Source organism: Coenobita brevimanus, chromosome 13 (genome assembly GCF_032717465.1).
Source record: "Coenobita brevimanus isolate Jiangsu-jjx chromosome 13, ASM3271746v2, whole genome shotgun sequence".
Taxonomy (NCBI): Eukaryota; Metazoa; Arthropoda; class Malacostraca; order Decapoda; family Coenobitidae; genus Coenobita; species Coenobita brevimanus.
Window position 1 is genome coordinate 15,530,362 of NC_136966.1, and position 12,187 is coordinate 15,542,548.

Genomic DNA, 12,187 nt, shown 5'->3' on the forward strand with positions numbered 1-12,187 from the left:
CCTCCCACCTCTCTCTCTCTCTCAGCAGGCAAGTAAAAACCCCTCCCCTCCCTCCCTTTTTCTTTAATGAAGAAACTCCGCTTTGGACCATCCACATCTATCAAACTACAGTAGATCGCACTCACAGAGCGCATACCTCCGCCAGTGCCACTGGATCCGGATCCGGATCAGTCCCAAAATTTAATCAGTTCTTTCTTGGCCCATGGGCCATACTTCCTCTTTATTTCATTGAAATTTATTGAGAACTAATGAAGATAATGTGCGAGATACTCCAGATCCGGATCCGGATCCGGATCCGCCCCCAAATTTAAACACTTCTTCCTTGGCCCATGGCTCAAGCTTCCATAAAATTTCATTGCAAGTCATTGAGAACATTTGGAGATATCGTCTGGACAAACAGACAGACAGACAAATGTAGGTGAATACATAACCTCCTTTAACTTCGTTGGCGGAGGTAATGAGAAAGAACATTTGTAAAAAATATCTGCTCATTTTCTCTGTCACAGTATATTTAGCGAACCCTTGCCTCAGTCTATGGCAGGCTCCGTGCAGATGCAGTGTAGTGCCACAAATTTAATATTCATGTATGTGTTTAGAGGTACTGTAATTTTAAGTTAGATAGGGTGTAACCTGAATACTAGTCTATAAATTCCTATCCTAAGTAGTAATTCATATGTTAATGATTAATGTAGGGTTAACTTTATTTTTATATGTATGTATCTCTATATCTATGCATTGGGTGATGTAATTGTGGATGTTGAGCTATGGGAATTCCTCCGTCTGGTCGAGTAATGAATAACAGATGCGCGCAGCTTTTCTCCTTGTCGTTGTTGGGCACCAAGTTTAAATCTTAAACAGAGTAATGATAAGTATACAATTCTTTCCGTATCCTAGTTGTGAAATGCTTACTAATGAAACTGCTAGAACCCAAAAATGTAAGATTAACAGTCAAAAAGGCCTAAATAATGTCATTTGTGAGAATTTAATAGTCCCGCTTGCCTTAGCCATCACTAGATGGCATAAGCTGCCCCAAAATTCAAGGCAGGATAGTGGTAAATTCAGTATCTAAATTAAGTAAGGATTGAATCCCAAATTTTCCCCAATCCAATGAAAAGTCCTGGCGTCATGTGTACACTGCTAAATAAATTGTGAAGAGAATTGAAACCCACCATATTTCAAAAACACCACCTCATTTGACCTAGCAGTGGCGTCTCTGGCATACCCAGGAAGCCCACTTGAGGCCCAGACGTCGTGTATAATGGACGTTGGTTCAGGTGAGCTGTCCACATTTCTCCTTCCCCCCCCCCCTTTTTCTTTGTTTAATCCTTACTTGGCATGGACCATATGAAGTAATATTGTTGAAAGCTTAACGTAGACTTGAGGCCCAGACGTCGTGTATAATGGACGTTGGTTCAGTCCCCAGACACCGGCGACATCAGTGTGAGCACGAGGCCTTCCCGTGGTATTGTCCATAGACTTGAACATGCACACGTACACTACCCATGAACTATTATATAAACCAAATGTAACTGAACTAGTATCATTGATCTATCAAGTGAATTTTGTTTGCAGATAAGGATTAGAAATTTAAAAGTGAAGTGATCTGGTAACGGAAAGGCATAATTCAAATCCAGTAACCGTTTTCTTTCTCTTAAAATAATGTTAGAAAATTAGGAGCGTGGAAGGGAACTTAGTGGTTGTGAGCAATAATGTAATTTTTGAATTGTATCTCGAGGCTAAACAAGCCCGAGTGATTATGTATTCTTGGTGATTATGCAATTTTTTTGAATTGTTTCCTCGAGGCTAAACAAGCCCAAGTGATTATGCATTTTTGGTGATCATGTAGTAATGACGATTATGAACTATTAATAATTCTGAATTCAGGGCCGTTTCTTGCTATAGGCGAAGTATGCGGTTGCTTAGGGCCCCCGATGCCACTAGGGGACCCCCAAGCTGCCAATATTAGCTTTTTAAAAAATTAAAATATGTGTAAAGTGACTCTAGGTTGTGGTGCTTGGCTATTTCTTGACTCTCTTGGCTTTTGCTCGCGCCTTTTCGTCTGGCATTCCTGGTCTTTTTTTTGTCTCCGGCGTCAATGACACCACGTGTGATGTGTGAACGTAAGAACTAAGAAGAAGCGTTATTCCATACAATCTCTAGCTGAGAGAAATCTTGCATTGAGGGGGTCTACAAACACATTACACCAGCAACACAATGGAAACTTCTTAAAAGAGGTGGAGCTGCTTACCAAATTTGATCCTGTGATGAAGAAGCACATTGATCGTGTGGAAAGTGGGCAGTTCAGTCATTCCAGCTATCTTGGAAATGGGATCCAAAATGAGCTGATTGCTTCAATCAGTGGGAAAATATTGGACACAGTGGTGGCTGAAATTAAGCGGTCCAAATATTATTCAGTCATTTTAGATTGTACTACTGATTTAAGCCACCAAGAGCAGATGTCGGTCATCATAAGGATTGTTAGAATGGACGATGATGAAGCACCGGAAATCAAGGAACACTTTCTAGGATTTCTTGTGGTTTCCCAAACAACAGGTCTTGGTTTATCCTCTTTGATTTTGAATAGGCTTGAGGAGCTGAATATTCCTTTTGACGACTGCAGAGGACAGTCGTATGACAATGGGGCCAACATGAAGGGGAAGAACAAAGGTGTACAAGTAAGGCTGCTGGAGAAAAATCCTCGCGCACTTTTTGTTCCATGTGGGGCACATACACTGAACTTGGTTGTGGCTGATGCAGCAAAAGGGTCCACAAATGCCGTTATCTACTTTGGCAATATACAAAAACTGTATAACCTGTTCTCAGTAGCACCACAAAGATGGGCAATCTTGAAGGACCATGTGACTCTGACACTGAAATCCTGGAGTGAAACGAGGTGGGAGAGCCGTATTAACAGCATTGAGGCTGTGCGGTACCAGGGCCCGTACTTATAAAACACTAAGACTGAGTCATAAGGCGAAAGTCTGTCCTAAATTCATAGGAGCGAGTCATAAGTCCTTATGTTCGACTTAAACTGAGTCATAGTTTAAGACCCCTCCCGAGTGGTTCTAGCGCTTCGGACGCGGCTTATGACTCGATCATAACGGTAAAGATGGCCGCCGTACCACAACAACAACAAAATCGCCAGCGCCAACCAAGACGTTTTCGTGAAAGGAAAGATGTGCTTAACGAGCTAAGTGATGCAGAACTGGTCAAGAGATATCGTTTGGACCGTGCAGGCATAATTTTTGTGACCGATTTGGTGCGGGAGACACTAACAAGACCAACGGCAAGAAACAAGGCTTTTATCCCCTTCAGCACGTGTATGTTCTCAAGATACAACTGTGCCAGCTTATATGTGGCATCGGGGGTCCAATTTTGCTTTCTGGAACGTTTGCTTGTTACACTGTTGGAGTTCTCCATGCTTGGGTGGCGGTGGTGGTGTTTGTTTACAGGGTGGTGTGGAGAGGCAACATGTCCTCGTCCACAACACAAAGTGGTAAATTAATAATTCCTCAAAAATGACATTAATCTGTTTACTTTACCCTGAAAACATTTAAGAAAATATCGTAGTAATTTCTTATTTTTTGTAGCATCTTTTCTCTGTTGTTTTCTTAGATTTTTCTTCATTTTTCGAAACCCTGAAGTGCTACGCAGCGCCAACCGCTAACTCAGCAGCTTGTGACTTCGACCTAACAAAGTCTCGACTTAGTTACGATGAGGTGCTCCTTAAGTCTCACATTTATGACTTTCACCTAACTATGATGTAGTTTTTATAAGTACGGGCCCAGGCCCCTAACATAAGGGAGGCACTGCTGGAGGTCAGGAACAAAGCCACAGATGCCCTGACCAAGGTAGAAGCACAAGCTTTGGCCGAGGAGGTTGGGTCATACCGGTTCCACATTTGTACAGTGGTATGGTATGATATCCTCCACCAAGTAAACCATATAAGCAAGCTCCTGTAGTCTGCCACAATGCAGCTTGATGTAGCAGTTGACCTCCTCATGAAGGCAAAAACCTCACTGACAAGATACAGAGACACTGGCTTTTCTGCAGCTCAGGCCTCTGCTAAAGACATATGTGACGAGATGAATGTGGAGGCTGTACTTAAGGAGAAAAGGCTTAGAGGCACAAGGAAACACTTTGCCTATGAAGCCCCAGACGAGCCTATCAGAGATGCCATGAAAAAACTAGAAATTGCGTTCTTTAATGTGGTTGTGGACACCACTTTTGAGTCATTAAAGGAAAGGTTTGAAAGCCTGGGTGAAATGAGATCCAGATTTGGAGTGCTGCTTAACTTTAAAGAATTGGATGGTGAGGCACTCTCCAACCAGTGTGACGAGCTCTGCAGCACATTAAGTACCGAGGATGAAAAAGACATTGATGGAAAAGAACTGCCTCTTGAAATCAGCAACTTGCCAAGCCTACCTTCAAGTGACATGACTACACTACAGCTTCTCTCCTACATCCACAAAAAGCAGTTGAAGGAACTGTACCCCAGTCTGTGGATTGCTCTGAGAATAGCCTGCACTCTTCCTGTGACCGTAGCCTCAGCAGAGAGGAGCTTTTCAAAACTAAAGCTCAAGACCTACCTGAGGTCATCCATGGGACAGAATCGCCTCAGTGGACTTGCAATCATCAGTATCAATCACGAGATTGGCAAGCAGCTATCATACGATGATGTCATCAATGACTTTGCTTTTAAAAAAGCCAGAAGGCAGAAGTTTTGAAGACTGATCATGCAGATCTGTGTTACTGAGGGAATACCAGCCTTCTGAAAAATGTGGGATATTTTTATATGTTTAGAATTTCAGTTGCAATGTTTGCCTAATTTAGATTTTTTAACAAATTTAACATTTCCTAAGATTAGAAAATAAGATTTTCAGGAAAAAACATCATCTTGTCTCATTTATTTGCATTTGGGAGATGTTACAATGCAGATTAAGTATATCCTGGCTTTAGGGGAGCCCCAGTGTGTCACATTTGTTAGCATTTTTGTAGGGTCAACTTGAGTTTTTTTTACTGGAGTGTTAAAATAAAAGATATTAAGAGTTTGTCACCGATCTAGCCTATTTTTACCTCATAAAGTGCCTCAAATTGAAGTATTTAAATGTTAAATGCATGCCCCCTGATTACCTTAGATGGTTTGGAATCCCCCCACCACAGTTTCATAAGATAGGGGCCCCCAAACAGCATTCTGCCTAGGGCCCCCAAAAGGCTAGAAACAGCCCTGTCTGAATTGATAGTGTTTGTGGATTATAGAGAATTACATGATGAGAGTATATTATACGGACGAAATAGAACACGAGTAATTATTTTTATTGGTTCGAGGCTATGCCAGCCCGAAGAGACAACCCAAGTTCGTAAAAAGGTCCCTGTCTTGAGGCTATTGTCGAGCCCAAGAATAGCTGACAAAAGAAAGTAAGGTACAATGACCTCAGAAATCGCTTGTATGTACCAAATTGTTTTCGCCTGGTGACAATGTTGGAGGAATGATCACCCAAACCATGGTTTTAATGTATAATCTTCTTTCATATGACAAAGGGTCATGTAATTAAAAATGTTTTGTGAAAACCAGCATAAAGTTATTAAAGTAGAGTAAAGTATATATCATTTTTCTTTCTTGGTGTACCTAATCAAGGGAATTAAGTCCTCATGCCTAATTCACTCCCCTTCCAATTCAAGATTCCTTCGCTGAGGGAACGACGACCACCTGTGGTACTGACTAAATCTAGGCTCGGCCAAAAACTACAAACCCTACTAGAATTTTCTTAAACAATTATCATCTACCATACCAAGTCAAAATACCACCCCCTCCCCCCTTTTGTTTTATTGAAGTGAATTTTTTTTGTCTATTAACCAAGGAGGGGCGACTAAGTCGAGTACCACCTGTATTATCAATGGGGAAGTTGACCAGTACCAACAACAGGTAAGATTATAAATCTCTAGTATTACACTGGTGTCAACAGGTAGATTATAAAAAATCCCTACCATTACACTGGTGGCAATAGCGGTGGGATATTCATCGTTCCCAAATTAGTGGCGTTTGTGAGAGAGTGAAAGGAAGTGAATAGCAAAGAGAAGTGAGAACGTTGAGGGTAGCATTGGTTGGTCATTCCCAAATACCTCCGCCACTCTATATTCAGAACATCCTGGTAGTATGGAGGTTCAAATAGTGTACTAGATACGGTTACCCCTGAGGAAGGGGGGAAAGAATACTTCCCCAGTATCCCTGCTTGTCGTAAGAGGCGACTAAAGGGGGCCTTTTTATCTCCGTCTGTCTCCTTACTGTCCTCTTCTGCTTTTCTGTCCTACCTCTCATGTTGATATTTCCATGTTTCCTCCAAGCTTAGTGCTAATTCTTCACTTTTTCTTCCTTTCAGCTTAAAATGTTAAGGGTTAGGTAATTATATGTTCTTTAGACAAATATTACCCAGAGACAAACATACACAAAACATCATACACTGTCTTGGGCAATACTTCATCGATTTTGGGATGTCACGAGGTATCGTCCTGGACAATGGAGGAGAGCACAGAAGGTTGGAGTCAGTAGCTTGGTGTGGGCGAAAAAAGAGACCATACAGCCGGGTACTTGTAGGAAACTGAATGCCATATGGGACGTCCCGTATAAAGTGATCAAAGTGCTGCTAGATGGAAGTGTTTATATCATTGAAAATGTATTTAGTGGAAAAAAAATACAAAGGGCTGCTGAAAAGGTAAAACCATATTACGGTATCGAGGAATGGCTCTTAGAACCGTTGCAACAGGAGCTCGCCCCGGAGCCCGAAGATGAGCGATTACCACCCACCGCGAGTGAGGAATGCCCCTCGGAGGCTCATAGAGGAGTGTTAGTTAGAAAAGTAAATAAGTGCATGAGATGAATGTTGTGAAACATAACGGCTTAAAGTTATGTTCCGGGTGGACTCATCCCTGAGGAGAGGGTGTAAAAAGGAAAAGAGAGAAGAATTCCTGTTGGAACCGGGAAGTGCCTTACTTCGAGGGGAGTGATCAATCCCCTCACCTTACAGATAGCACGGTTTGTGAGGTAGTGGAGTCTTCGGGACAGAATGAGCGCTCACCTTCTTGCGGGCGGAATGCTGGAAACAAAAGAACAGAGTGAATGTGAATGCGAATGGAAGAGTGGAAGGAAGCGCCCCCATGGTGATCTCACTCTCGAGAGACCCTGTCGAGCTCAGGTGAGCGACAAGCTATCCTCCAAAACCTGAGGCTGACTGGGGCATAAATTCCCTCATAACATCCCGTGTAAGGAGTGATCATACTTCCTAATGAAGTGAATAAGCGACCTTCCGAGGTACGCATCAGGTGTTTAATGTGGACCGACAGGTGCCAGCGATTGTGGGGAAAGGTATTCCAATTCAAAGTGTTCATAGCAGTTATCAGAGTAACAACATTCCATCCATGCACATGTCATAGAAGATTGACTTGGGTAAAATTTGTCTTCCGAATGTGGGAGCCGTGTAGTGCCACAAATATGATATTCATGTATGTGTTTAGAGGTACTGTAATTTTAAGTTAGATAGGGTGTAACCTGAATACTAGTCTATAAATTCCTATCCTAAGTAGTAATTCATATGTTAATGATTAATGTAGGGTTAACTTTATTTTTATATGTATGCATCTCTATATCTATGCATTGGGTGATGTAATTGTGGATGTTGAGCTATGGGAATTCCTCCATCTGGTCAAGTAATGAATAACAGATGCGCGCAGCTTTTCTCCTTGTCGTTGTTGGGCGCCAAGTTTAAACCTTAAACAGAGTAATGATGAGTATACAATTCTTTCCGTATCCTAGTTGTGAAATGCTTACTAATGAAACTGCTAGAACCCAAATATGTAAGATTAACAGTCAAAAAGGCCTAAATAATGTCATTTGTGAGGATTTAATAGTCCCGCTTGCCTTAGCCATCACTAGATGGCATAAGCTGCCCAAAATTCAAGGCGGGATAGTGGTAAATTCAGTATCTAAATTAAGTAAGGATTGAATCTCAAATTTTCCCCAATCCAATCAAAAGTCCTGGCGTCATGTGTACACTGCTAAATAAATTGTGAAGAGAATTGAAACCCATCATATTTCCAAAACACCATCTCATTTGACCTAGCAGTGGCGTCTCTGGCGTATCCAGGAAGCCCACTTCAGGCCCAGACGTCGTGTATAATGGACGTTGGTTCAGTCCCCAGACACCGGCGACGTCAGTGTGAGCACGAGGCCTTCCCGTGGTATTGTCCATAGACTTGAACATACACACTAACACTACCCATGAATTATTTTATAAACCAAATGTAACTGAACTAGTATCATTGATCTATCAAGTGAGTTTTGTTTGCAGATAAGGATTAGAAATTTAAAAGTGAAGTGATCTGGTAACGGAAAGGCGTAATTCAAATCCAGTAACCGTTTTCTTTCTCTTAAATTAATGTTAGAAAATTAGGAGCGTGGAAGGGAACTTAGTGGTTGTGAGCAATAATGTAATTTTTGAATTGTACCTCGAGGCTAAACAAGCCCGAGTGATTATGTATTCTTGGTGATTATGCAATTTTTTTTGAATTGTTTCCTCGAGGCTAAACAAGCCCAAGTGATTATGCATTTTTGGTGATCATGTAGTAATGACAATTATGAACTATTAATAATTCTGAATTGATAGTGTTTGTGGATTTTAGAGAATTACATGATGAGAGTATATTATACGGACGAAATAGAACACGAGTAATTATTTTTATTGGTTTGAGGCTATGCCAGGCCGAAAAGACAACCCAAGCTCGTAAAAAGGTCCCTGTCTTGAGGCTATTGTCGAGCCCAAGAATAGCTGACAAAAGAAAGTAAGGTACAATGACCTCAGAAATTGCTTGAATGTTTCAAATTGTTTCGGCTGGTGACAATATTGTAGGAATGATCACCCAAACCATGGTTTTAATGTATAATCTTCTTTCATATGACAAAGGGTCATGTAATGAAAAATGTTTTGTGAAAACCAGCATAAAGTCATTAGAGTAAAGTATATATCATTTTTTCTTTCTTGGTGTACCTAATCAAGGGAATTAAGTCCTCATGCCTAATTCACTCCCCTTCCAATTCAAGATTCCTTCGCTGAGGGAACGACGACCACCTGTGGTACTGACTAAATCTAGGCTCGGCCAAAAACTACAAACCCTACTAGAATTTTCTTAAACAATTATCATCTACCATACCAAGTCAAAATACCACCCCCTCCCCCCTTTTGTTTTATTGAAGTGAATTTTTTTTGTCTATTAACCAAGGAGGGGCGACTAAGTCGAGTACCACCTGTATTATCAATGGGGAAGTTGACCAGTACCAACAACAGGTAAGATTATAAATCTCTAGTATTACACTGGTGTCAACAGGTGGGGATAAAAAAAACCTACCATTACAGCAGAACTTTTCAGTGTGATGGGATACGTTGTACCTCAGCACTTAAGTATGGCTGGCTGGCGAGGGAGCTGGCATTATCATGACATGATTCAACGTCTGCCAACTCAGTTACCCCGCTGAGTGGAACTTACGATCCCGTAAATATGAATCGATCGCTTTGCATTGAGATTCACAGACTATGTGCTCGTATATAATTTTTGATTTGAAAATGTTCATCCACTGACGGGCTGGCAGTAAGATGTGTCCATGTTTCTTACCATTACGTCAAGCAGCCTCCACCTCTGCCCCGTCTAGCTTGTCAGAATTGTTACGTAATGTGAACTGATAATGCCAGTCATTCGGGCATATCTTGGACTTGTGATTTATCCCCATTCCTGCAACAAATAGTGGCATCTTCCTCTAAATCATATGCCAGTTTTTGGAGGAGGCACTCAACATTAAATATTATTTCATCCAGTTGTAACTTCAGGTCTAATATGAAAGTCCAACAGGAATTCCAGGTGGATCTTGTGTCAGATAACATGTAATTTGACGAGGTGACGACTGACGTGTGTGGAAGTGGTCAGTTGTTGGGGCATCCAGTGGCTAGTGTAAGATATGGTTGGTGGCACCAGAGTTATGGACGGGCGTGTGTGTGTGTGTGTGTGTGTGTGTGTGTGTGAGACTGTGATTGACTGATTGGTTGACTGATGTGTGTGTGTGTGTGTGTGTGTGTGTGTGTGTGTGTTTATGAGAAGACACTGATAATGTGTGAAACTTTGTGCGAATGTGCAATTTTGATTTCTTGACTGAATGATGCTTTTATTAGAAAATGTTATAGTGTCGGTGACAACTGTTATATGTGTCCGTATTTGTGTGTGTTTGTGCGCATGCATGTAAGTTTGTAAAATCTCGTCAGAGGTTCAGTGGGTTGTATAACTAACATTATCCATATGCATCTTACATTTTCTGACGAGGTGGTTTAGCTTAATATTAACGACAACATTTATTGTAATACCGGTTAAGCATAAGATTATTATTGCTCTCTACAATAGTGGACAGAAACTTGCCTATTAATTCACTCCAGATATTCAACTTTCCCTGCTGGTTAACTTTTCTAAACTAAGGGAGGTTTGGCATACTTCTGTACCCATAGACCATTCTCCTTCATATGATGCGTCAATAAGGAATGTAACGGACATGCCCTAAGTGTAAAGTAAATATAATGAAATATAAGACTGAACGTATGTTGACATCTCGTCCTTGCCTATTATAATTTTCATCCCAGTTTGTCTATGCTACATTGTGTCTCCTCACTTCTTATTCTATCTGTTTCGCCTGAAGAGTTGATGGGGTGTCAGATTTTCATTGTCTAATCATAATACATGACGGAAACTAACCAAGTGAGTAGACCGGTCTACAACATTTATCTTTTTCTTAGGTTTTATCCTCTTCCTTCTCCTTCCTTTGTTCCTCCTCCTTCCCTTCCATATCAGTCTCTTTTCCTATTCTACCTCTATGAATCTTTCATTCTCGCCTCACGTCCTTATGCTCATCTTTCGCTCCCCCCCCCTTTCCCCCCCTCAACCTCTCTTCCTCCGCTACCTCTTCAATCACTCCTCCCCGCAGCCCAATATCCAGTCTCCCCCTCCCCCTCTACACTTACTCCTTCGTCTCTTCACTTTTAACCACTCTCCCTCTCCACTTGTTCACAGGCTGCCGACCTTGTTTCACTCGGATAGACATGACTTCCACCCTGCCCAGTCTCACTCTTCTTCACCCAGTATCCAATACTGTCTGACCCAGTCCAACCTCACTCCACACCAGACACCCTACCACTGCTCCTCAACTCACCTCACACTGCCTGATCCCACCACACCCAGCCTCACCCAACTTCACCCTTCCCCATCCCACCACCTCTCCACCCCCACGCCACGTTTCTTACCCTGCCCTACCCCACCCTATTTCACCTCTCCTCTCCCAGTACCCCTCATTTTTTACCTCTCCTCGCCCTGCCTGACCTCGCCCAGCCACATTCCTGACACGTGACAAGACTTGGGTAAAAAAAATTCAGAGGTCAGTCGATACTGGCCTCACCCTTCATTACCCAACCACTCACCCTCTGACCTCTCAGTCTGATTTCCCCTTCCAAGGGGTTGTACTCTGAGTGACTTTGGAGATTTTGTATTACTATTCCTTTCCAATTTATCCTGCATATGACGCTTGAATATACTTTTGAATGTTACTGAGGCAAATTATGTTGATATTAAGCTTTATAAGTAACCATCCATCCATCCATTGCCAGACGCCATGTATCTCAAACGGGGTGGTCAAGGGCTTAGAGTTAATTGTTTTACAGGGAGGGGCACTAATCCTCCACCAACCCCACTTGACACGTAGGGATGCCAACAGCATCTGGTGTTCCCAGGCGGTCACACAATATATCTCTGCAACAAACGAAATTCAGCAAAATTTGGTGTTACGAAGCGACTTAATGCGACTTAATACCAGTGAACTATTATTTAGATGATTTGATAAGCTGATGTCTTTTGTGTTTTATTCTCACTACCACCAGATTATTAGATTTAAATTTAACCCCTTCACAAACATGATGGACTGCTATGTTGAGGGGAATTTGTTAGTTTAACGAAAAAAGAATAATAGTTGTCATTATGTTGAGAAGGTTATACGGAAAAGTCTGCAAGTCTGTACACGTTGTTCTGTAGTATAGTTTCTACTTACCGTCCTCTTTAAATTGTTCTCGCTCCTCCCGGCCCCACAACCTAGCCCCCTCACCTCTCT

General features: G+C 41.8%; 1 protein-coding gene across 1 annotated transcript; it reads left to right on the forward strand.

Moving 5' to 3' along the window:
• Positions 1 to 3,971: 3,971 nt before the first annotated feature.
• Positions 3,972 to 4,727, forward strand: LOC145414984 (uncharacterized). The gene has a single exon (XM_080284408.1). It carries the CDS (start codon positions 3,972 to 3,974, stop codon positions 4,725 to 4,727), a length of 756 nt encoding a protein of 251 aa, XP_080140534.1.
• The last annotated feature ends 7,460 nt before the right edge of the window (positions 4,728 to 12,187 follow it).

Bases quoted from the DNA above. Each gene is read 5' to 3' on its own strand.
- LOC145414984 (XM_080284408.1), top strand. From the start codon at position 3,972: ATGCAGCTTGATGTAGCAGTTGACCTCCTCATGAAGGCAAAAACCTCA.